The sequence below is a fragment of the Osmerus mordax genome, chromosome 16, assembly GCF_038355195.1.
Source record: "Osmerus mordax isolate fOsmMor3 chromosome 16, fOsmMor3.pri, whole genome shotgun sequence".
NCBI classification, from domain to species: Eukaryota; Metazoa; Chordata; class Actinopteri; order Osmeriformes; family Osmeridae; genus Osmerus; species Osmerus mordax.
In genome coordinates, this window is record NC_090065.1 from 3,092,177 (window position 1) to 3,119,546 (window position 27,370).

The following is a 27,370-nucleotide window of genomic DNA, read 5'->3' on the forward strand; positions in this document are numbered from 1 at the left end:
AGTACAGAGCATGGATAGTGAATCGTAAAATGCCAATCAAACATTCATGAGCAGCCTCATTAATAATTCAGGGACGGAGGCAAAGACCTGGTGGTGAGCTGGAGTTAGCAGCCAGACTGGAGACCCTTCCTGTTTGCCCAGCTTTATTACAGGGGGAAGAGGGGCTCATGCCAAACTGATGCAGTGTCACTGCTGTGTGTGTGAAGGAGAAGAACGTGGGGGAGAGAGAGTAGGCCTACATGTGTGTGTGTCTGTGTGAGACAGAGAGAGAACATGAGAATTAAAACGAAAGATGGGGCCTGCATGTAGTCCTGTGAGGGTATGTGTGTGTGTGTGTGTGTGTGTGTGTGTGTGTATGATGGTGGTGGGGGGGTGACTGTGTATGTGTGTGACTTGAATACAAAAATTAAATAGTACAGAATTATGCAAGATTTTGCTGCAGCAAACTCACTTCCTGAGTGGCATCAGTAGGCTTCATCAATGGCATGTGCATTTAAGCCTATCATTTATGACTGGTAACGTTTCAAATCTATCATTTTCTCGTAATTGACTCCTTAGGTATTTCAGAACTTCAATTTGCTAAGCTATATATACACTTTCTTCTGAATGAATGAAGGAGTGATAGTCTACAGTAGAGAACTCCAGTTAGACAACCGTTTTGGTTATCTCACGATGCTAAATCTGTCACAATTGTCCTCCTGACAGTTGTCACCGAAGCACCCTAAAAACACATTTGCGACAGAACACATCCTCATCCCGTTGGCGACACAGCCAGACTCTCCGTGATGTTCGTGTAGCGTCTCTTACTGACAACGTCAATCTCTTTTCGGGCGTCTTCAGGTTCAACCGTTGTCCAATGGGACTTGCCGATGCTCCGGGGCTTGTTTCCTAGCAACAGGCCGACAAGCCGGCGTGCGTGGTTGGTTTATGTAACGACGGCTCGTAGCGGTAGAATGTAGGACGCCAGTCTCGTGGGGGGGGGAGGTTACGGATGCTGGAGGCTGTGCTGCTGTGCCAGAAGCCACGATGACCCCCCCCCCCCCCCCACTCTACGTAATGGGTGGTCGGTAAATGGTGAGGTTACAGGGCAGAAATAAAACGGCCTCCTATGATTTTTCGTCGTCCTCGTCAGAGAGTTGAGGTGGCAGAATTGAAACATCAGTGCCTGTCTTGTAGATTGTGTTGCCATCTAGTGTCGCTGAGAGCAGCAGGTTGTTGCAACTGTAATTCATGGAATGGCAGGAATAAAATACATTACATTACATTTACATTTAGTCATTTAGCAGACGCTCTTATCCAGAGCGACTTACAGTAAGTACAGGGACATTCCCCCGAAGCAAGTAGAGTGAAGTGCCTTGCTCAAGGACACAACGTCATTTGGCACGGCTGGGGAATCGAACTGGCAACCTTCAGATTACTAGCCTGACTCCCTCATCGCTCAGCCATCTGACTCCAGCCTTGTGTCTCATTCTGGGGTTGAATTAGATCAACCCAGATGTATTTCTTGTGACACATCCGATTGTGAGGTCAGTAGGTCTTATTCACTTGTTAGCTGGTTAAAGGAGCACGCAAACACACACACACACATTCAAACGTATTGAGATGTGTGTGAGCATGTGGGTGTTTGGCCGTGTGTGAGCGCACGTTTGTGCCTGTCATCGGTGTCATCATGTTGCTCGTCAGTATATGTTGGGCGGGGGCGGTATTTATTCAGAGGTGTGAGTTTGTGTGCGTGTGTGTGTTTGTATACTGTACATGGTTGTGTGTGTGTGTGTATACTGTACATGGTTGTGTGTGTGTGTGTGTGTATACTGTACATGGTTGTGTGTGTGTATACTGTACATGGTTGTTTGTGTGTGTGTGTGTGTGTGTGTATACATTTGTGTGTCTGCCATGCATGTTTGTGTTAGCATCCATGTAAATACATGTGTGTGTGCAACTGCGTATGTGTGTACGTAAGAGAGTGGTGTTCTATACGTAAATGTGTGTGTGTATACTGTACATGGTTGTTTGTGTGTGTGTGTGTGTGTGTGTGTGTGTATACATTTGTGTGTCTGCCATGCATGTTTGTGTTAGCATCCATGTAAATACATGTGTGTGTGCAACTGCGTATGTGTGTACGTAAGAGAGTGTGTTCTATACGTAAATGTGTGTGTGTGTGTGCGCTCCACGCCCCCACCCCACCCCCCCCCCCTCCTCTCTGATCCCTCGGACCACTGTCATGGACAGCAGATGGCAGACAGTTCTTTGTGGTCAGATGAAGAAACCAGTCTTGGAGAAGGAGGCTGTTGCCATGGAGACGTGACCAATGCTTCCAAGAGGAATTGTTGCAAGAGAAGGCTGGTGGTGCAGAAATAGCATAATAGGAGGGTTGGAGGAAGGGGCTGGGGGGGGGGGGGGGGGGTTAGGAGGAGATCCATAATGAAGGGAATCGAAGTGTAGCTGGTGAATTAAGGTTTTTACGACCTGTGTATGATTGCCGTCATGTAGCCACACCGGCAGTACACACACCGTGATTTAACTAGACCACTCTGCTCTAACAGTCAAGGCAGGAGGGTCTCTGCAACACTCTGGCAATAATATGTGCTCAGCTGTGTCGCTGCAGGCACTGTCCGTGTGTGTGTGTGTGTGTGTAAGAAAGGAGAGAGAGAGAGAGAGAGAGAGAGAGAGAGAGAGAGAGAGAGAGAAGAGAGAGAAAGAGGAGAGAAAGAGAGAGAGAGAGGAGAGAGAGAGAGAGAAAAAGAAAGACAAGGATGGAAAAAGAAAAAAGCAGAGAGAGAAAGAGAAAAAAGGGATGTATTCTGTAGACAAGAATGAGAAGGATGGAGTTCAAGAGAAAATCGGTGTTGGCTAATAAACATGTTGGGTTCCATGGGGTCACCATCTGTGTGTGTGTGAGCGTGTGTGAGTGTGTGCGTGTAGTGTGTGTTTTTCCTTCCGGTTTTAAGTTGCTACGATGTGACATGATAAAAAAAAACACTGAATTGTATATAGCAACACTGCGGATAAACATTTAATTATAAATATAATTAAAGTGAACTGTGCCTCATTCAGCATCACTGGAAGGGGACGACATCCTGTAGTGTCATGGGAAGAACGGAGTTCATGACTGATGATCTGGACACGCTGGGTTTAGATGTACAGTACCTGACGTATCCAGCGGGGGTATGATTGCCTCTTAGGGTCGCTTGTGGATGGGAGATTCGAGTCTCTTTAAGGGGAGATTCACGTCACTGTTAGAGAAGTCGCTGTAGCACGTGAACCCCAAATGACTGTTGTTGGAATTGTAGGCTTTTTCAAAGTGAAGCTGCGACGCAAAATCCCATCATCTTCCCGTTGTTTTTTCCAAACCAGTCCAACTGCTAACAAAATGAAAAAGACTGTTCCCTTCGAAGGCACTAACTGACTATAAATTTAGACTAAGTACAAACAACCATCCATCATTCAAGGAAGCCACACCTAGAAATCCTGGTTCACTCGCTTGCTTTTTGTGTGCTCTTTTGAGGTACGGGAAATTTTACGTTGAATCATTGCAAATCCGATCAGCCAGCAGTGACACACACAAATGAAACGTTTCCCAAATATTGATCGTGTTTTGTTTCCCTCACTGGTATGGATTTTCTGTTAAATATGAAAGGGTCTGCTGCTGTTAGATTTTTGCAGGGGGTAAGGGAGGATGGGGGGGGGGGGGGGGGGGGGGAGAGAAAGAGCGATAGAGGGAGGGAGACAGAGAGAGAAAATAAGAGAAGAAAATAGATAGTGATGGAGAGAAAAATAGTTGGAAGAGGGAGAGCGAAAGAGAGAAGGCGAGAGAGATGGAGGAGGAGAGAGCGATGGGAAGACAGAACGCGGTGAACGGAGTTGCCTTGGAAACCACTTGCATGCTCGTGAAAAAAAAGAAAGGGGGAAATGGGCCGAGGGAGGGATGAAGGGAGAGCTTTTTCTGTGAGAGAGGGAATGAGGAAAAAAGAGAGAGAGAGAAAGAGCAAGAGAGAGAGAGAGAGAGAGAGAGAGAGAGAGAGAGAGAGAGAGAGAGAGAGGAGAGAGAGAGAGAGAGAGAGAGAGAGAGAGAGAGAGAGAGAGAGAGAGAGAGAGAGAGTCACTCAACACACCATTAGTTTCTGACCTTTTGAGAGCCTTCTTAGGGTCGAACTCAGTGTGACTAGACAGTCTGAAAACCTGGATACACTCAAAAACGAATGGCCCAAAAGGCATCTTTAGTGCTGCATCTTTAGTATGACTGTCCCATCATAACAGCTTTCATGTCACTGATGTTTATTCAGTAGGCCTATTGCACATCTTTCATTCAACATATTAATTCCACACTGATTGAAGCTACAAAACAACAGCCACTGTGTTGACAATTCCAATACCTGTCAGTTTGTCTTTGTCACAACGACGACATGAATAGGAATCGGACAAACACATCAGCATTTAACGGGTTTGTGTTTTACGGCTTCCTTGGGGTTTTGTAGTGTTTGTCGAGGCGTATGGGTCAGAGAGCGTAGGGGTCAGAGGGGCGTAGGGGTCAGAGGGCGTAGGGGTCAGAGGGGCGTAGGGGGTCAGAGGGCGTGGATGAAGCCAGCTCCCTCACCTGCCTCCACCTCCCTGTTTGCTCTCTGACCCCCAGCAATCACCAACCCATCGCTTCCAACAACGCCGCTTTACGACTTGAATTCAGCTGGGGGCATTTAACGACATCCTCGCCCAGCCACGCGTGGTGCGGATGGTCAGGATACGGACAGTGTTTTTCATTTACAACAAGGCTGTCTAGACGAGGTAAAGTATATTGTTTGTTTGCTGGGGTGTAGCGAGCAAATGACAGTTAGGTTCAAAACAAGAGTTATTTTTTTCTGTCATTCATGGTTTGAAGAATACACTGAGGTTCTCCTTGGCAGACGGTGATTCACTAAACTGTTAAGACTCAAAGTGTTTTTGTAGTGTGGGTCATTGTAAATTTTATAATTGTGATTTGAAATTTATCCAAATCTGTTTGGTACAGATGTTTCATTGTGATTCACTTCATTGTAAATGATGGAAGACCAATCACTCTTTGATACCAAGGTAATACTGATAACTGGGCATTTCCTGTGCTTATCTGCTGGACTACATAGCCTACAGTGCACTTTCTTTAAGTCACTGTAGATAAAAGTATCTGCTAAATGACTAAACGTAATATAGCATTTAAAGCCAACAGCGTTAAAGAATAGTCTGTAGAGGCAATACTCTCGTTGAACACAAACATAATCCCCCTGTTTGTGTTTACATGAACAGAATAGGCAACAGGATTATTTCAAATTGACAGCTCTGTGGTCAAATGGGATTATAATTCATACATCTACAGACTGAGTGCCATTCACTCATTGTCTTAAACAACAACAGCCAACCATTAGAAGACTATGGACGTCATAATCATTATCTCTGGGGTCTATTGCTTCTGTTGATGTAGCATGTGTGCCTACCTCTGTGTTTGAGTGTGTGAATGACTAAATAATGCACCAAATGGAACAAGTGGGGAAACACTGTAATATGTTTAACGTTATTTTTAGGTCCCATATATCAGTTTGGCTGCCAGTTATGTAGTAACTGTCAAAAGTGGAAAGACGAGTTTTTAACTCTAGGAATGGAGTGTTTAATGGTCATGAATGGGTTTGAGTTCAAATTGGTGGTCTCTGGGAAGTTAATTGCCACTGTCGACAGCTCATTACAGACCGCAGTACAGAGCTGGAACCCAGACACTCAAACAGCATTTTTTTTCCTGTCCCATTTGTTATGAGAAGCCCTCACAAATTTTTTAATAAGCAAAAAGACTCTTCTTCTCTTACCTTGAAACTGTTTCCTGTATCCGAGCCTTGGCATGGCTGTGCAGGCTTGAATCCAATGTGTGTTATGGACTCATGAGATAAGACTGAATCAAATGATTTGGAGATAGACTTAGCCTGTCTAAGGTTCAGGAGAATACCACACAACCTTCGTCTGACATATCATGAGCACACCTGAGGCCCCTCAGCCAATCACAGTTACACACCTGATTCAGTCTAGTTCCCTTCTCAGTGCTGCTGGACTGGATGTGCAACACAAGAGATCATTTGGTTTGGAATCTGACGATACTGTACTGCCATCTAGTGGACGGTAAAAGGCCAGGCTTCTGAAGAAAACAAATGCTCATCAATGATGATTTGACATCACAATTTGCACGCAGAGTTGCATAAAATCCTGCCATTTCATCCTTTTTCACATTCAAGTTCTTTGGACATTGAACAGTCTGTTTTGGACATTGAATGTATTTTCTGAATTAGGGCAGATTGATGTAGTAAAATAGTTGAAGGAATTAAGATGTTTTGCCCATGCCATAACTTAAAGGTTCACTCATGTTTTGGTCTAGAGACCATTCTCAGAGAACCATGCACAAAACAAATACCTGTGCCTTCATAGTTTGAGATCTTTTTTTGATAATTCAAGATCAAATCTAGTATTAACTGAACAAGCTTGAATCAAGGCCTCACAGTGAACTCTGCAGGCAGGTGTGTGAGACAAACCAGGCTGTAGGGCCAGAATAAATATTTAATTTTGTTTAATTATAATAATGTATAATTATATTCTGTATGGTTAAGTAATTGTGTATGAATAATTTACTGATTAAGTCAACCAGACTGTGATACAGATTTGAAATACTGCTTGATTTAATCTCCCTCAATCAGTCATTCTTAACAAACGAATCATATAACGACATAAAAAAACAAAAGCAACTGTACACGCAACCATCTATAAAAAATTAAACCCCTTTTATTGTGTTCTCTTATACAAAAAGAAATACAAAAAAGAAACATTGACACCAGGCGAATGTACGGGGGACGGGGGTGGGGCGGAGGACGGGAGGCAGGACGAGGGGCACACACGACAGGCAGGACGGGGATCTGACCATCCAACGGACGTCGCGATGGATGAGGGTGGAGGAAAACCGAACGCAGAACGCCCCTCCCTCCTTGCCCTGTTGGAGGGAGAGAGGCAGGGAGGAAGAGAGGGAGGGAGGGGGGGGAGGGAGGGGGGGGAGGGAGGGGGGGAGGGAGGCTACTTCAGGGCAGCTCAGTCTTATCCGCCACTTCGGCGAGGTGGCCCCCCACCGCCTCGGACCCCCCGGGGGCCAACAACGTCCTCCTGTTGTAGTGGTGGTGCCCCTTCATGATGCCCGAGTTGTTGTTGTCGTTCAGGATCTGCTTCTGCTTCTGCCGGTTGAGCGACTGGACCAGGCCCAGCACCACGGCGGCCAGCGAGTACTGGCCCGTGAGCTTGCGCGGCTGCATGATGAGCGGGTTGGGCTGCACGCGTCCCAGCAGGTAGTGGGTGCGGATCTTGCCCTCCTGCTCGCTGATGCCTTTGACGTAGATCTCACCGCGGTACTCGAAGGCGAAGCCGCGCTCCTTCAGGATCAGGTAGGTGTCCTCGGGCACCTGGATCTTGCCGCTCACGCCCGTGCTGTCCATGCGGCTCGACAGGTTCACCGTCTTCCCCCAGATGTCGTACTGCGGCTTCTTGGCGCCGATCACCCCGGCAACCACCGAGCCGTGGGCCATGCCTGTGGACAAGGAGGCAGGAGAGGGGTCAAAAGGTGTGTTGTGATGACTGGAGTCAGATAGCTGAGCGGTTAGGGAATCAGGCTATTAATGAGAAGGAAATCAACCCCTGGTTGAATCAACATGACATTGTGTCCTTGGGCAAGGCACTTCACCCTACTTGCCTCGGGGGGAATGTCCCAGTACTTACTGTTAGTCACTCTGGATAAGAGCGTCTGCTAAATGTAAATGTAAATTTTTGTTCTGTTATCAGACTTAAGTCAGGAAGTAGTTGTGATGTTTTTGTTGCGCTGTCTGGTGCAGACTGCTACTTGGCTCTAACCATGGAAAAACTCTTAAAACTGTGCCCTTCTGATCCTTGATGTTATTTCTGTATTATCTGCGTGCATGTTGCTTTGGATGAAGGCACCTGCTAAATGAATCGAATGTAAATGTGAAGTGTTTCATGGAGGGAAAGGGTATGACCGGCACGGAGGGATTTCTGTGGCTCCACCTAGTGGTGAACTAGGTTCCCTGCACTTACTGTAAGTCGCTCTGGATAAGAGCGTCTGCGAAATGAATAAATGTAAATGTAAAAGCAGCTGGAATGCACGTGGTTTTGAAGTATCGGTTTCTCGATGAGGCCCGAGGGTGGAGAGGTCTTACCGATCCGTAGCTCAAAGTTGTTGAAGGAGTGCTTGTTGATCTCCTGGATGCTCTCGTTGAGGGCGATGGCGAAGTCAGCCAGGGCACACAGGTGTCCCCATTTGTCCTCACACTGCTGTGGGACGAGAGGACGAGAGGACGACAGTTAGGATCCACCACCACAGAGGACTAAACCAGGTTGACGTCAACAAGCAACATGGAATCAGGTCCCCCAGAACGACAACAGGATGCGAGGGGCCGTTGTCACGGCAACCCCTAGCTACTACACCCGTCTGAGGGTACGGAGATGATGGACCCCTCACGCCTGCGAAATAATACAGTCAAACAGTGATTGCTTGCCAGACTTCATCATGCAGGACTTGACCTTCAATATCGATGTATTCAGATGAGTCGGAAATCTGTTACGGGTTGTATTATGTTATATGGTCACGCTTGGCTTTTTATTAAACAAATGTAAATTGCATCAATTATTAAGATATTGACTAATAAAAAATAAAAAAAGCTTTTTAAATATATATTTTCTGACGTTTGGTGCTTCACTGGACAGGGATAATTAAGCGTGACAGGAAAGGCAGGAGAGAGAGAGGGGAAGACATGGCTCAGGGTGGATTCAAACCCAGGCAGCAGAGGTAAGGTCTCTCTGGGGACAGGCCGGACACTGCCATATAGGTGCTGCCTGCCTGCCTGTTTCTCTGGGGACAGGCCGGACACTGCCATGTAGGTGCTGCCTGCCTGCCTGTTTCTCTGGGGACAGGCCGGACACTGCCATGTAGGTGCTGCCTGCCTGCCTGTTTCTCTGGGGACAGGCCGGACACTGCCATGTAGGTGCTGCCTGCCTACCTGTTTCTCTGGGGACAAGCCGGACACTGCCATGTAGGTGCTGCCTGCCTACCTGTTTCTCTGGGGACAAGCCGGACACTGCCATGTAGGTGCTGCCTGCCTACCTGTTTCTCTGGGGACAGGCCGGACACTGCCATATAGGTGCTGCCTGCCTGCCTGTTTCTCTGGGGACAGGCCGGACACTGCCATGTAGGTGCTGCCTGCCTGCCTGTTTCTCTGGGGACAGGCCGGACACTGCCATGTAGGTGCTGCCTGCCTACCTGTTTCTCTGGGGACAGGCCGGACACTGCCATGTAGGTGCTGCCTGCCTGCCTGTTTCTCTGGGGACAGGCCGGACACTGCCATATAGGTGCTGCCTGCCTGCCTGTTTCTCTGGGGACAGGCCGGGACACTGCCATGTAGGTGCTGCCTGCCTACCTGTTTCTCTGGGGACAGGCCAGACACTGCCATGTAGGTGCTGCCTGCCTACCTGTTTCTCTGGGGACAGGCCGGACACTGCCATGTAGGTGCTGCCTGCCTGCCTGTTTCTCTGGGGACAGGCCGGACACTGCCATATAGGTGCTGCCTGCCTGCCTGTTTCTCTGGGGACAGGCCGGACACTGCCATGTAGGTGCTGCCTGCCTGCCTGTTTCTCTGGGGACAGGCCGGACACTGCCATATAGGTGCTGCCTGCCTACCTGTTTCTCTGGGGACAGGCCGGACACTGCCATGTAGGTGCTGCCGATGGTCTTGATCTTCTCAATGTCCTGGAAGCGTTCCTCTCCAAGCAGCTTCGGAGAGAGAATGAAACACAAAACACAGCTTTGTTACCTCAACATACCAGCAAATACTTTATTATTAATAATTAATATTACATTAATTATTTAATTTAATTAAATAATTAATATTCAGTAATAGTGTGGGGTTCCACATAATTAATTGTATATAGCCTGTGCTAATCAAAAGCAGTTGTAACAAAGTAATAGAAGTAAATATTTAAACAGGCACATTTTTGGGTGAACAGAAAATCCAGTCTCAACCACATTTACTGTCCTATCAAAGTGTAGCCCTTCATACAAAGCACAAGGTCATGGTGTGCTTTGCTACAGTATCAGTCTAGACGACCACAAATATAGCCATACGTGTCGACAAGCCTTTTCCAGGACAGGAAAAGGCTTGTCTATTCCTATCCAGAAGAAGCGTTTGAGGAAAGTGAGCCGTTCTGCCCACAGCCACTATCTCAAAGCCCATCTGTAGTGAGTCTGGGTCTGGCCTGCTTGGGTGACATTGACAATGTCTCTGAATAACTCTATTCCAGGAACATAGACCACGGATTACTCTCTCTACCCACACAAAGGTAATGTGGTTACTATCTTGAGAACATAATTGTTTGCCGTCTGGTTCTTTGTGAGAAGGTCAAATTCAATTTGACCTTCTCACAATATTTTTATCAAATATTTATCACTCTCGTGGTGTTATTTTTCTTTCTTTTTTTATGTTAAAGAAGAGATAAATTGGCAAAAACGGATCCATGGCCATGTTGTATGGGAGTACGAACACGTAATACAAGAGGGATATGAGACTGTGTCCTGCTAAGCACCGTCATCAATCACAGATGATTTGATATCCATTCCAGTGCAAAAGATAAAGTATTTGTTGGAGAAGATGTGACAATGCACATCTGTCATGATTCACAGGAACTCCTAAAGCATTCACTGAGCTACGACAAACAGCTACACAAGCACTGATATTAATACTTCAATAATAATAATAGCATCTAAACGACGAGAATTTGTTTTGTGGTTGAAAACAATGTCCCTTCAGACGCTTTCTACATTTGACATTTCACAACACTTTACAACATCTGCACGTTGTATTTGCTGCACAGTTTGTAAATATGCAGAATGTGTGTCAAATAAGTATTTTAGGTGTGTCAGAATTTGCAAAAGCAGGAAGCCAATGGTCGCCATTGGTACGGATGTCATCATTGTCATGTAATCATTGAGCAGGAACTTTTATCGGAAGCAACACAAAGGTGGGGGGGAAGGGGATTGGAACCTGGCACCTCTAGATGAAATGCATGAAAATGCTTAACTGCCGAGCTACTCCCATCACACCGGTAACAGTGATCGTCAGTAGAATACGGTGCTTCTCACCTCGTCAAAGTCTGCGATGATCTCGTTCAGGAGCCTGAGACACTCCACCCCCTGGTTGTTCATCTCCGTCTGAGAGTAGAAGTCAGCGAACCCCGGGATGGATGCGAACATCACGCCCACGGCGTCGTACGACTGAGAGTACAGCTCCTGGAGGAACAAGGAACACGGGCGCTGAGCTCGGAGATACACACTCAAACATCTGAACGGAATCAAACATCTGAACGGAATCAAACATCTGAACGGAATCAGAAGACGGTTTTCTTTTGGGGGGGGGGGGGGATGGGGGGTTGTGCAGCATTAAGCAGACGATGTATCCTTGCGCCGTTTTGGTTGATTTATGTTGCGTAGGAGTTTATGCAGTGTGTGTAGGGTGCATTCCACTGACGTGAGTTGTGTTAAGTTAGTGACTGTAGAGGGGGGGACATCCAGTTAAGGGTGCTAAGGGCTTGTTGATCACAGCTTCACACCTCCCCGTCCTAACTGTCCCCATGGCAGAACAGCGACTAGCAGAGAGAGAGAGTGCTGCAGTTTCATTAGAAACATCTTTACCACTAGGGGGCAGTGTTGTCTTGTGCTCGTGGGCAGAAGCAGTCTCTCAGGTCTGGAGAGAGCTGATTAAAACAGCAGCTTGGAGTTCACAGTGGCTTAAGTAACGCTACCTTCATTGGTTATTCATGTGTTATGCGATGGTTCAAACTTCCAAACTTGTTTAATAATTCAACAGAAGTAACGGATGTATATCTGGGAAAAGGCTTGTTGGCTGTCTGGCAACAATTGTTTTTCGAGATACTGACATAAATTAATCATTCAGTTGCTGCCCTTTGCTCTTGTGAACAGATTTTCCAAACTTCTGATTAATTGATCTACATGCAAACCGTTCAACCACTTTCTTTGCGGCTTCTCTGTAGCAATCTTCCTATTGAGCTCTTCATCACTACTCAATCAATACTAACAAATTAACTCATTATGCCAAATGGCTGAAATAGATATATAACCCAGATGTATTATCATGCTGTAGGTACTTAATCATCAGCTAAGTACAGTAAAAACACAAAGCTACAGTACAAGAGCCCTTTTGAACGATCACTCGAGTGAAAAGCGAAAAGGTCCGTACCAGAGTCAGTTACGTACTGGCCTTATCTCAGGCACCTTTCACCAAAATCCCTGTCTCTAAACCCCGTTGGTTCACTCTGAATCGACGTCTTCCTGGGACCCAGTGAATGAGACATGGCCTGAGCTGGCAGTGGACAGTCACTGCGGAGGGTCAACGACAAGCCTTTTGTCCACGACTGTCCTCGTGCGACTCCTCATTATCGACTCCTTGAGTCTTCCAGCACCCCTCGAACAATGGTGACTAACCTATGAATTATGGATGTTATGAGCCCGGCATAGATATCAGTCTGCTCCCATGCCTTTTCCTAATTAAAATGGCGCGATTAAAAATGCATCCATTAGGATTGCCTAAGCCCTAATCACTGTCTCCATTATTAATCAGTGGGTTTATTTTCCCACACTTTGGATGCCAAACATGCCCAGAGGCTAGGAGAGTCAAGAGTTTGGCATTAACACCTTCAACAGCACAGAAGCATCGGGAAATTAATGAATGGCTGGATGGATGAATAAAGGGTGGCTGAAATGGATGGGTGAAATGCGAGTCCAATGGATACATCATTGGGTTCAACACTGGGTTGTATAAAAGCAAGTACTTGGGAAAAGATTGCGAGGGATGAAGAAAAAATATATAAAAAGTTCCAAGCAAAGTTTCATTTCGTTCACAACATTTAGAGTGACTAATAGAGAGTGACAGAAAGGCGACTGACGTGTTCAGTTCTTCTGTCTGACAACATGTTATTATAATCAAATTAAACCGCATGCATGCAAAGTAAATACAAAAAGATTACTAAAACTCATCCTGTTTTACAAAGTTTTCCATATGACTGGTTTTCCTCTCTCTGCACACCATGAATACAGATGGTTATGTTCTACCCTCTCTTCCCGGTTTCTCTTTGAAATTGTTGGAAAAGCAATTACAGATCCCTTTGTGGCTGGAACACGGAGCTTTATGAAACAGGGGGGTAATTGTGGTTCTTTTCCAGTCAAAAGGGCATCTAACACATCGTTTTGAGTGGATGAAGCGCATGTATGAAGAACAGTGTGTCTTTGACAAAACAAACAACGAATCCAGCAAAATAGTACGTTGAATGCGTTTGTGTGTCGTCCCCCCCCCCCCCCCCCCCAACAACAACCGTTCGATGTCAATAAGTAAATAAATACTACAGCTTTATCTGAGGGGCTTCAAGAAATCAACAGACACACACGTCTCTTAAGAGCTCACTGTCGAGGTCACGGTCTTCTTATGAGCACAGACGGCAAGTTTCTGTATACTCCTCGACGACCACATGGCTTGAGCGCTTGACTTATACGGTCACTGTTTACATTTCAAAACAGAGCAGCTCTCAGGGGGAATGGAAAGTACAGCACTTGTAGTAGGAAACATTTTCAGACTCTGCCAAAGGAAAAAAGGCATCCCAAACCTCGTTATCCCGATCCTTTTCCAGGAAGTGTCGGGCAACGTGACTGGGCAGAATGTTCCGGAGCATGTTCTCGTTGTGTTCCCTCAGCTCCTTCATCTCGTTGATCTCCTCCTTGGCCTGGACGCGCCACAGGAAGTCCAGTCGAGCCGTGTACTCCAGCTGCGGGGACACGGAGACAGCACACTGTGATTGGCTGAGGGACGCACAGAGACAGCAGACACGCTGTGATTGGCTGAGGGACGCACCTCAAAGAGTTACAGCAGTTAATACGGCTTATCTTAAAACATTACAGCTTAGCGCTTTGAGTGCTAGAAAGGCGCATTTACAAATAAAACACATTATTATTTTTGTCTCTGCCCCTTTTGAAATGGTGTTAGGTCAACCAGGAATTCCATCGTTAACCAGGTGCTTATATGTCTAATGAATTGAAAACTTTGAGAATCATCTGATTTGTTGAGGGGGAATAAACAACAGTATGAAAAAATAGAGTTCTGACGAGGAACACTAATTGCTTTTCTGGATGAACAATTAACACAGTGTAATTTGCATACATGTGTGACAAACATAAATCTAAGCTATTAAGTTGGATGGAAAAACTTTTTATTATTCAGAACGCGGATATTGAAAATTAATTTCCAAGCACTTAATTTGGCTTCCAAACCATCAGAGGCCATAACGCTGAGCAATAGTTTCACCATTAATCTTGGTATCAATTAGGCCCAAATAATGCTAGTGAATATGGCACTTCAATCTAATTTGCTAGTTTCCTAATTAAGAATGCAAATCCCAGAGGCTAAATCAGCATTAAGATGATGAGATTCTGGCCACTGGAATACAAGGCCCCAAAGTAATGTAGAAACCCCCATTAGGAATAAACAATCATCTCAGGAGGCTTTCACTAATGGCTGCTAATTCGTTTCTTTATTTCTTTATTTAACTACTTTTAATCCTTTGAGCTGGAAATTACGGCAGAGACAATGATTACATATCAAATCTTTTTACACCTACATCACTGCAGAGCAAACTTGACATCTTTGTTTGATTACTTTCTATAGCCGCGAAGAAACAAGTTGGTTTTTTGAAAACATGCGTGAATCCAGATGGGAAACATTTTCTCTCTGTGTCCAACTTTTGCGTTCATTGCATCTAAATGCTACCTCAGGCAGATAAACCTGAATTCTCTCAGTTTATTGTGCACCCATGTTACTAAGAATCAATAGAGTGTCTTAGACAAACAGTTGAACCACCCAAGTCCAGAAAAGCTGTAGTTCAAACCAGTGCTAGTATCAACAGCACTCTAATTTGGCGTTCAACGTCTATGGAATTGACTTACCAGTAACTGTCACATTAACAACACAATGATAGTCAAGCAAAGGAGATTCTGGCATGAATGGCAATTAATCTTGCAGAAACAGTACAGCCTATTAATAATGTGTTTTCTCGCTCCAAAATACAAGTTTAAGTTGCAAGACAACACACAACAAAATACACAAACACCCGCACATACAACCACACACACACACACACGAGATTTACTCCCTTCCATGGCACGCACACACACAACCTGACAGCAGGCAAAATGTCAATGTTGTTGGTTGACGCACTCAAAGCAAGAACACTCTCACGAGCATGGTCAGTCACGATCATACACATCAAATGCATTATTGTCATAAATAAGAGGCCTTGTTGCTATGGTGATGAGAAAAAGAAAACCCGTGGCTCTGAAAGGCGGCAAATCCAGAGAAATCGTGCACAGAATCTCCTTCACTACACTACACTACACTCCAGTAGACTACACTTCACTACACTACAGTACACTACACTACAGTAGACTACACTACACTACACTACAGTAGACTACACTTCACTACACTACAGTACACTACACTACACTACACTACACTACAGTACACTACAGTACACTACACTACAGTACACTACACTACACTACAGTACACTACAGTACACTACACTACAGTACACTACAGTACAGTACAGTACACTACAGTACACTACACTACACTACAGTAGACTACACTTCACTACACTACAGTACACTACACTACACTACACTACACTACAGTACACTACAGTACACTACACTACACTACACTACAGTACACTACACTACAGTACAATACAATACACTACAGTACACTACACTACACTACACTACACTACACTACAGTACACTACACTACACTACACTACAGTACACTACACTACACTACAGTACACTACACTACACTACACTACACTACACTACACTACAGTACACTACACTACAGTACAATACACTACAGTACACTACAGTACACTACACTACACTACACTACACTACACTACACTACACTACAGTACACTACACTACACTACACTACACTACACTACACTACACTACACTACACTACACTACAGTACACTACACTACACTACACTACACTACACTACACTACACTACACTACAGTACGGCTATGATGGGCACATGGATTCTTTTTGCGTGAGAGATTTACGACGAAAACACAACAATTTTTTTGTCTACTGACTAGATGTTTAATGAATCAAAACCAGACTCCAGAACAGAGACATTATAAAGAGTGTCTTGCCTTTGCCGAACTGCCAAAATGTTATTCCTTATAGACAATTTGATTAAAAAAAGAACGCCTAAATAAAAAAATACTAAATTTTAAAAGTCATTTTTGTAAAGGCGTGATTGGAATACAGAAGAGAGTGGATTTTTTGCGTGGAAAAATGGAGAACCACACAGATGTGAAATAGTTAATCAGCTCTGGCATGGTGGACATGCTTATTATGCTTTGGTCTGAGGTCTTTGTGCATACGATATCAAGCTAGCTAATTACAGTGGCTTAACGAGGCCGGTCCATTTAAAAACACTTCTCTCACATGCACCAATGATTTTGTGGCATTTCCTATTCAACTGTGAAACCCTTTTCGGTATTGAAAGATATTTAATTAGCATGTGTCCTGTGATAAAACTGTACTGCTCTGAAAACCGAAAAGAAACTGATTCTTAGTCACAGAAATGAAATCTGTAGAAACTTTTCAATGCAGACTTTTGAAAGGTAACTGTAACCACACAGAATTAGTTGTCCATTACGTATTTTTTCTATCCTTTTGACAATGGTTTCCCTTTACAGAGAACAAATACACAAAACAGCGTGTCTCCACATCCTCTCAACGGCAAGAGTCCCTGAAGCTTTGACATAAAGACAAAAAAACTACAAAAAAAAACCCACTAAGAAACCCCTACTACACAACCATTCAGTCTCGGATGCAATTGAATGACTTCAAATGAGATATTTTTATATCGGCTACAAAGGACGTTCAATTACACCTTTCTCCCGTCTGTCTCCAGCCAGGGGCGGACCTTGTGAACCCCATGATCAAAGGTAGCCATTCAGGAGAGAAACAGCTTGAAATCCCATTTTGTCCTCGATCACAGCCAACCACTCTAGATACCCCGGGAGAGACCAGCCTCTGAGTCACAAGGGACTACCCCTTTACCTCAGGATGTACTTATACCTACAGTTTTCATATTAAATTATTAAATTGCTACCCGCAATAAAACCACAGTAGCTACTATATATAACAGCCTCTTTCAAAAGCTCTTCTGAGCTTGACAATAACCCATTTATCCATCGTCCACATCTAGAACATGCAGGGCAGGGGGTTCTGAGGATCAGGATGGAGAGAGATTGATATTTCTAGCACGTTCTGTAGATACGCACTACTGTGGGATCGTGTGAAGCGAACAGATGATGAGGCAGAGGGACAGAAGGGACGGAGAGAGCAGCTAGCAGACTGTCGGCCCGCCTGCCTCTAAAGCCACGAGCCAGATGTTTGAGTCGGGCACTCTGATGGCAGTAGGTCATTCCAGGAAGTGGTCGTTAGCGGAGGAAGAAGGGTCGAGACAGAGGGGGTCGTCCTTGGGGCGAGTGCATGTCTTCACCCGTAGGTAGGGATGTAACCCTGCTAGGCAAAGCAAGGTTTTGTGTCCCTGAGATGACTAAAAGCACTAAAAGTTCTCACCTGCTGTCCATGGTAGAACACAGCCAGAAGAAACATAGCCATCAGCAGCAACGACGTCTCTTTGGTCCCCAGGAAGTTTCTGTAGAAATAAAATAAAAAGTCTGTTAGAGACATACTACTGCTAGTCTTCTTTATTTATGGAATCAAATACGCAGCACACATGACTTAATCTGTTCTCCAGCGGTGTGTAATATTTTACTGTTATTCAGAGGTGGATAGTAGCTCAGGCCAAGGGAGGTTTTTCTTCCGTATAGCTGCCTGTTTTTTCCATATGGCCTTTATCTAACTCCTGTGTGGGTATACTGTGTGTATTACACATGAATTAGATATGATCACTCTCTGGCACATGATTGCTCAAAAGGTATATATATACTTATTTTCCCAAGGCCCTTGGATTTTCTGTAGGTTCCTCCATACACTAAAAGGCTAAAGGTCAAAGTGTTCCCCACCATCGCTCTCATGACCTCCATTATAAGAAAATAGAGTCTCCAACATTTCTAGAACAAATAGAAAAGGTCATCTTGGCTTCCGGACGTTTCTCAAGCCCCTTAAGATGAGAGCAACAAGCTTGTGAGGACTGAAAACACTCAGCTGTTACTCTGACCTTGCCACAGAATAAACAGAGACCATGCCAACAGTATGCATATTTGGGTGTGTCTACTGTGTGTGTGTGTGTGTGTACTACACACACAGAAGACATATATATATATATATATTGTATATATACAGACGTGTGTGTGCTGTAGTTTTATGTGTATCTGTACAGTATCCACATGTGAGCTGTGTGTGAGCTTGTGTTTTGGTACTGTATATGTGTACGTGTGTGTGAGTGTGTACGTGTGTGTGTGTGTGTAAGGGTCACCGTTGTGTCCCACTCACTCTGTGTTGTGACGGAAGGTGTCGTAGCGAACAAACAGCGAGGTGTAGAAGGCCTCAGTGAGCAGGGAGTAGATGGCGATCATGACCAACAACACGGCCAGCTTCAAAACAGAGTTGAGCCGCAGGAACACGGCACATGTCACCATGGCCAGCACTCCCGTGAAGACGAAATACTGCAAGACAGGAAGAGGCAGAGCTGGTCAGAGGCCACGGAAGAGGCAGTCTGGGTCAGAGGCCACGGAAGAGGCAGTCTGGGTCAGAGGCCACGGAAGAGGCAGTCTGGGTCAGAGGCCACGGAAGAGGCAGTCTGGGTCAGAGGCCATGGAAGAGGCAGTCTGGAGACCTACATGCAACGCTCAGGTAACCAACTGAGACACATTTTGACGGAAATCTTTCCTTTTCTATTTTAAGTAATTTGTGTAGTTTAAATGGAGCTTGCCCCCCATCCTGGTGCTCAGCTGGTTAGTGGTTCATCAGAAAACCCGAAGCACATAACTGCTTTGGGGGCATAAGAGGATGTCACACTGACAAACCTCATTACGTAGAAACTTCATCAAATATTCTTCAGTCGATGTCTCTCCACACTCCCAGTAATCTCTCTGGTTGCGTTGAAATGACTCTGGTAAATCTCAACCACTACGCCGCAACGGTGCTTTCAAACAGGCACTGTACAACATTTTCATTTGATGTCGAAGTCGCCAGAGAGGGAAACCTGCACCCTCCTTCTCCGTAGTCCTGCTCACAGTCGTGTGCGTGCGATGTCACTCTGATCTCCTCTGGATCGTAAGGATGAACTGAATGCACAGTGGCTTGATTACAGTCCATTGAAGACAGTGGAGAAATAGGAGAGATGTAACTGGAGTGTGCTGTTGTAGGGGAGGGAGAAATTTGACTCTTGACCTATTAAATACTAATGTCATAAACGGGTATGGGTAATCCACCTGACTCGTGTTTCCAGGTGGGTGATATGACTTATGATCAGAGAGCAGCAGAATGAGTTGACACTATTAAAACAAGCATAGAAATACACCTTGTTGGCTTGGCTTTTACCTAAGGCATCTCTTTCTCTGTCTTTTCTTTTGAAAATGTTACTTTCATTTCAATCTCAATTCAATTTGGAACTTTACTTAATTATATCTTGTTTTAAAAGTGTTTTTTTGCGACCGTATCTTTAGTTCTTATTTCACTCCATGTATGGTAAAACCCCATGAACTGTGTGAACTTAACATGAATACAATTAAATTAGATTTGGATTATGAAAGAAGGTCTCCAATTTGAAAGGTGAGCATGGGTCTAGTCTATCTACCGCAAACAACAAAGCATGCCTTTCATTCTGAATCCTGTTCACTTTTCTAAGGGGTCCGTTTTACTCTCTGTAATACTCATTTTGAAAGATGTCAGGTACACATTATATTACATGCCAAACACATACAGCAGTAATGGTGACAGGGTGAAAGAGAGAGATAGAGAAAAAGAGAGAGAACGAAAAAGAGAGAGAGAGAGAAAGAGACAGAGTATAAAAAATAAAACATTTAAGGCCAGCTAAAAAGTATGTCCAATCCCTGTGGTCCCCGGAGAGAGAGAAGGGGGAGAGAGAGAGAGAGAGAGAGAGAGAGAGAGAGAGAGAGAGAGAGAGAGAGAGAGAGAGAGAGAGAGAGAGAGAGGGGAGAGAGAGAGAGAGAGAGAGAGAGAGAGAGAGAGAGGAGAGAGAGGAGAGAGAGAGAGAGAGAGAGAGAGAGAGAGAGAGAGAGAGAGAGAGAGAGATTGAAGTATTAAGTATTGAAAATAAAACATTTAAGGCCAGCTATAAAGTATGTCCAACTCTGGGGTAAAACTGTTTCATTAAAAGGACTTATCAATCCAGGAAGTAACTCCGATACCTCTGGGTAAAAACAGATGTCAGGGATGGAGGTGGAAGCGTTGAACGTCTGGTTCCTCAGGGTACTGGGTTTGTCAAAATCGCACCAAAGCTGGGGAGGAGAAACAAGGAGATTCTCATTTATTTTATTATCACATAAAATCATAGGATCAGGACATGAATAACCATGTACTCTCTATATTTCATAGGATGTCAACTGTATTTTTCTTCAAAGTTGGTTGAAGTCAGACACCAAAATGTAAGGGCTATGTACTGAATGCTTAAAGAGATCCACATTTCTTCATTTAATTCAGAGGCCATAAAAGACTAATCTTATCAGACAGACCATATCTGACATTAAATCAAAAAGTCTCACTTTGCTAACTAAAATTGCACTTTTGCTCACAAAGCAAAAGAACAAAAAGCGCAGCACAGTACTAATGTACTAGTTATGTCATTAGTGAGGTCATTCGTTATGATGACCTCAATATTTCCACCACCACCTTCATGTTCTTATCTGTAAGTAAATGAGAAAATTTCATATACAGATAATGTTTTTTCTCATTGTAAAAGCATCTCTCGGTTATGAAAAGCTCAATGAAATCAATTATCTTTGCAAGACAACAAGCGTGTAATGAACATTTTTCCTGTGCTTTGATGGAAATAATGACTCGCTGTACAAGCAGTGTACTCAGATAAAAAGGGCACTGGTTCGGAAAAGCAAATTGGGTGTGTGAAATCAGGAGTTTCTTATGTGCTTCTGTTAATCACAATCACTAGATCTGCTGCTGCCTTATAATATGTTCATGTATTTTGTCTTATTATTCATTCACATATATATGTGCATCTACTGTTATCCTTCATTGTTCTGATGACTTTCACGGGTGTAGGATGTCGCTTACGCCTGAGTGTGTAACAAACATCTGTTGGCTGTTTGGTTTCTGCGTTTTCCCCCGTTCATTATATATTCCGTCCTCTGACCTTCACGCGTCAGGGAGAGACTTTGCTACCAATCCCTGAGGCCCAGTTTCCCTAGACATGGACTAAGCCTAGTCCTTAAGTAAGAGGAGCATTTCATCCAAAAGCCCTCCGAGCTGCACACTCACGATGTTGATCATGGCTGCCAAGAAGTTGATGAGGATGGATACGAAGATGATGGCGTTGCGTGCCATGTAGGTCTCGTTGATCCAGCAGCAGGCCTTACGCAGGACTAAAGGCAGACACTTGTAGTCCTCCGCTGTAGTGACCAGGACAAGGCAGCTGTGCAGCACGATGAGCACAGAGAACTGGATCACCATGGTCACCATCCTACAGACCAGAGCAATGGACGACAGAGAAAGTAGATGTACTGAAAAGACTAAATTGTTCAATACATTTTTTTACATTCATACTTTTCAAAATGTTTGATCTGTTTTTACTTTGTGATGGTCTGATTTAATGTCATTAGGGCGATGGCCTTTTTAAACAAAACGTTTAGTCATGGCGCATTTGAACCCTTCGTAAATAATGTAGTCTTTACACCAGGTGGTCTTTCGTTACCTGGCGGAGGGAAGAAGCCCCTGGATGATCGTGATGAAGATGAGGACGATGAAGGCGCACACCAGGTTTGACTTGAACACCTCGTCCCTCATCTGCGAGTACTGCAAGGTTAGGGGGAAGGGAGGATGAAGAGGAGGAAGAGGAGAAGAGAGAGAGCGGTTTAAAGACACACGTGAGGCGGGAAGGGACAGGTGCAGCAGTCCACGTCACACAGAGTCACAACCACCACAGTCACATGCTACAGTTCCACCACAAGCGTTAGAGAGAGAGAGGAGAGCCGGTGAGCGAGCTAGGGGTTTTGGGGATGAGAAAAGCTGAAGAGCGGGCGAAAGAATAGATGCAGACTTTAACACAAAGTGTCAGCTAGTCAACCAAAGTTGTGGTTGTGATAGAAAAGCGTTTTTAACGTCATTGGTTGTTAGCCATCTCAATCTCAATCTGCTTGAAAATGACAAAGCAACGAATACGTGTGTGGTTAGCACAATTAGTGATTTGGTTAGCATTTACAAAGTTAGCATTAGCTTAGCACTGCTCTAGCCCTGTGACTGTAGTTGATGAGTTACTAATGTCAACAAACATTTGACGAATCTTAAGTCGTCAACGAATCAATAAAGCTCTTTGACCTTTCACCCTGTGACCCCTGCTGCCCTTTCGCTCTGTCTCTTTCTCAAAGGGTGCTGGGAAATTAGCAAGAGGATGCTTCATGTTTGTCATGACTATGCCAAAAAATAAGAGAGGTCAACAGCAACTGCACTGGACATTGGGCTTTAAAAGTGAACTGAAACGGGTCTTGTTTGAGATGGGCGCACAATCAAAGGGAAACAAAGGAAAGGGGGGGAGGGCAAAGGTCAACTCAAAGGTCAACTCATAAGGTATAGAAAAGTGGCTTTACTTATGGAACAAAAGGAACGGAGTGGGGAAAGAACAAAAACAGCAAAAAAGCTGAACATGTCAACTTTTTCCACAAGACTTTAAAGGATAACGTCCATAACATGGACATGTGGTCATGAGTAAACTGAAGGGGCTTCTGCATTCTTGGCAAAGCCAATCAGCATTGCCAAAGACCAACTTATCAACTAACTAGCCTAGAAACACTACTCATACAGTTACATCAGAGGGTTATTTAGTTATCAATCTCGAATGCTGTTGCCACCCTTACGTGGTCTACAGTCCCTGAAACTATCGGTGCTCTTACTAACTGAAAATTGTATTTTCTTACTGAATAATTATTCAGTGTTTATACTTCATGAGATACTTTCAAAGGTCCATCTTTATATCTGTTCAAGTCTGCAAAATAAATCGGATTATTGGTCTTTTTAAAACGTTTACTCAAACATCACAGTGATGAGACTCATGCAGGGGTTGAGAATATCATTCATTTGGGGGGGGGGGAGGGGGGGGTTAACATGCTTCTATTTTAGTGTGGGAGTTGGTATGTGAAGTACCTTCAGCTTACTCATGATAAAAAATATATATTTGTAATGAATTCTTCGGAAGTTGATATCTCAGAGAGAAGATACGGGAAACAAAAGAATCTGTCTAATCTCCAGCTACCTTTTCGTCCAGGCTGGAGTCTTTAAACATCAGAGAGAAAGGCTTGATATGCTCTCTTCTCAATTTATCGCCACTCCGTAAGTCGATGTCACTCTCTATTCGCTTGTTAATTTCCTCAGGACCAGAGTAGACATGCAAAGCTTGTGCGAGATGGTTTGGAAGCAGATTTATTGAATTTCTCGTTAGGACAGCCAGAGTCTAAGGGAAAGCACATGCAGAGTATAAACCTGCTTGTCCCCTCTTCATTCAGAAACTAAAACTATTACATACAGTACACACACAAATTAAAAGACAGTAAATCAAATTTTAAAAAATGCAATTTTCGACCCAACAGACAGTTGAGCCCTCCATGCGTTTACTCCTCACTCTCTCCCAACACTCAGTGCAGACATTAAGGGTGACCAAGACTACTTGCGCACATCTAAAAAAACAAAAACAAACATGTAATGAGTCTCAAGAGACATGATAACCATTTACATACAGAAGCGAATAGAAATAAACATTAAAAACCGAAACATTGGCAATGACAAAACGAACAGACACAAAACAAAAAAACTGAATGAGACAAGAGAGGCAATCAGTCGGCAGCAGAAGCCACAATCAAAACACCCTTAATGATCTTTTGATAATCCTCCGAAACATAAACCATGGGGGAATTTCCAATGCTACTTGACACCGTGGTGGAACAGTAAACAAGTTGTTTTAATCTAGTCACAGGACAATGTAGTACATCATCTAAGCCTATTCATTAGCCATGTTGCTGTGATGTTATGTGGGGGTGTGCATAATGACTGCTGTCTGTGACAGCTTGCGGCATGCTGATGGGACTTGGTGCTGTCAGGCCAAATAGTGTCCTAGGGCCAAATACTGTAAAAACTTTAAATCTTTGAGTAGAATAAACTGGTTTAAATAAGCCTAAATACAATACTTCCTACGTAGTAACCAGTATAGCAACCATGACATTTTCCTGCTAGCACGCGTAAGTATCTCAGGAATTTAAGGTCGGCATAGCGACGGACGAGTCCTTGCATCTGAACGGCATTGTGACGTCAGGTAGGACGGTATTTGGCCCTAGGACACTATTTGGTCACTGAGACATAATAGTATCATTTCACCAAACGGTTTACGCTAGCCATTCGTGATTAGCTGTTAGCTTTCTTGTAAACCTGAAAAATGAAGAAATTACAATACCCGCAGTGTGTGAAGCCGTAATTTTGACTGACATGTGCAGTCATCTCTAAGTGTGTGTGTGTGTGAGAGTGTGTGTATGCATGTACAAATGTCTCCCTTACTGCCAATCACCATTGTTCTTAATCTCTGCACTTGGACTGAGCTCCTAATGTACCTAAACACATCCCATTTTCCTGCGAGCCTGTTACTGTAAAAGTTCATCCTCAGAGTTGTAGTCTTTAAGCTATGTAAAGGACCACATTTGTTTCAGGTTACTTACAGTCTTTTACCTGGCAATCTCTATCCAATCAGTGGCGATCATTACAAAAAGATTTAAAACTCATTTGTGGTCGCTTACGATTCAAACAGCTCAGATTGCATTTCCGTGCACTTAAGTTGCTCCCAGATGAGATGAATTGAAGAAGTGCTTTACAACTTTATCCCAGGAGATATCATTAGACTCCTGGAAACTTTCAGACATAGTTTCCAAAGGTCAAAACCTTCGTTAAATGCTTTCGAATGTAATGATTCATTCAAAGTCGTAAATCCGAAAGGCCAAAATTCTAGTTAAACTAGTGTCTCTTTCTTTTGACGCAATCCTCCTTTTCACTTTGCCAGGTTTAGAAGAAAAATGTGACATGTTCTGCCCTGGATGGTTCACCGATGAGAAAGAAGCCAGGTTTCTGTCGTGTGTGTAAAACTTGGTCAATGAGTTACAAAGCATTTCCTAGCGGCCCTTTATTACATTACATTTAATCATTTAGCAGACGCTCTTATCCAGAGCTACTTACATGAGTACAGGGACATTCCCCCCCGAGGAAAGTAGGGTGAAGTGCCTTGCCCAAGAACACAATGTCATTTTGCACGGGCGGGAATCAAACCGGAAACCTTCTGATTAATAGCCGATTCCCTAACCGCTCAGCCATCTGACTTCCACTCCCACCTTATCATCTACAGCAATGCCGTAGTCTCACCACTGGACAACTGCAGCACCCGTATTACATAAGGAAACATTCCCTGTCCTCTGACTGCATTTGACAGTTGTCTGACTAAAAGGATAAGCGTTTTGTTCTGTGCCGGGAAAAAGGAAACAAGTAATTAGATAGAAGATAGAAAAGAAAGTGCGGGCAGAAGATGTTGAGTCATTTGCTCTCAGAGGCGAGCATGTGTGAGAGATCGCCTTCTTCTGAGGCTCGTCTCTGAAGCCTAGGGAGAAGTCGATGTTTGCATCAGAACATCCTCCTGCAGTGTTCCTCTGTGGATCGTGCGAGAGCATAGGGGAGCGAGTGTTACAAAGGCTAGTATCATTCTCCCTACTGTTTCTAGTGGTGAGCAATGCTCTGGATAAGAGCGTCTGCTGCTAAAATGACTAAATGTAAATGCAATGCGCCAGTCAGAATATAATGCAAATGTTAGCTGAGGCGGTTACTACCAGGGGCAATACAATCATCTGACACTGGGACTACTGTTTTCGGACGTAAAACGTCACGTTCTGTGGTTGTGGAAGAGCTTGCCAAAGGGTGATTTTGTGTGGGGATTTTTATGGCCATTAAATGTTCCTACAAAGAGGTTTGATCAAGATCTGTCTCTCCCTGCTGTAGATCAACTCAAACTCCTCAACAAGATCAAGAAACACAACAGGTAATGTGCTATAACCAAAAAAAAAGAAATAACTAAAAGAGAAAGGGAGTCAGGTGGCTGAGCGGTTAGGGAATCGGGCTATTAATCTGAAGGTTGCCAGTTCGATTCCGATCCAGAGCGACTTACAGTAAGTACAGGGACATTCCCCGAGGCAAGTAGGGTGAAGTGCCTTACCCAAGGACACACAATTTTTCACGGCGGGGAATCGAACCAGCAACCTTCTGATTAATAGCCCGACTCCCTAACCGCTCAGCCATCTGCCCCCCCCGTAAATGCAGGCTGTTTCCCACAAACAGTGGAAAAACAGTGGGTGCGCCTCTGTTTGAGGGCACGGAACACGCGGCATCACAGGGAGCCAGACTTTGAGGCAGAAGCGTTTTGACAGTGGCATGCGTCACGTCATGTTGACGGGGAGGAAGTGATGCGTGAGAGAGTCGGGGGTGGAGACGGAGCCAGACGGAGGACATCAGGAGACCAGGAGGAGGAATCGACTTTCACGACTCCAGGACATCCTGGAAGCAGTGGTGTTTTGGTGACATTTCTGCTTAGTAACATGGCCGTTTTAAAGATAGCTGTTTATGCCGTCTCTCGTGTTGTGATGATGATCCAAGTTAGATACAAACAAGCTTTTCTGTTTTGGGAATCCTTCGATAGGATGTGAAAGAGTGTATTCTTCAAGAAACGAAAGAGAAGTAACTTCACACTCCCTGACCCTCACACACACACACTCACTTTCTCACAAACACACACTCACTTTCTCACACACACGCACACCCACACACCCCTCACACACACTCCCCTCCTAGATAGCCAGCTCTGACTCAGCCCATCATGCTGCTGAACAGTGAATCAGAGAAACAGACAGGATAGCGGGGTGAAGCTGGAGAACTGACAACAAAAAAGACACGTCAAAACGTTGCGGAGCGTCCTTTGATATGCAAAAACGGAGC

General features: G+C 44.4%; 1 protein-coding gene across 1 annotated transcript in view; it reads right to left on the reverse strand.

Moving 5' to 3' along the window:
* Window positions 1-7,076: 7,076 nt before the first annotated feature.
* Window positions 7,077-27,370, reverse strand: part of adcy8 (adenylate cyclase 8 (brain)) — a 43,814-nt gene continuing 23,520 nt past the window's right edge. The window contains exons 8-18 of the mRNA XM_067252647.1: window positions 23,610-23,807; window positions 22,056-22,156; window positions 21,623-21,824; window positions 20,539-20,628; window positions 18,659-18,831; window positions 17,780-17,858; window positions 13,729-13,887; window positions 11,195-11,341; window positions 9,737-9,829; window positions 8,220-8,334; window positions 7,077-7,576 (exon numbers count right to left, since the gene is read on the reverse strand). Coding sequence (XP_067108748.1) covers window positions 7,077-7,576; window positions 8,220-8,334; window positions 9,737-9,829; window positions 11,195-11,341; window positions 13,729-13,887; window positions 17,780-17,858; window positions 18,659-18,831; window positions 20,539-20,628; window positions 21,623-21,824; window positions 22,056-22,156; window positions 23,610-23,807 — 1,857 coding nt within the window. The remainder of the gene's footprint in view (window positions 7,577-8,219; window positions 8,335-9,736; window positions 9,830-11,194; window positions 11,342-13,728; window positions 13,888-17,779; window positions 17,859-18,658; window positions 18,832-20,538; window positions 20,629-21,622; window positions 21,825-22,055; window positions 22,157-23,609; window positions 23,808-27,370) is intronic.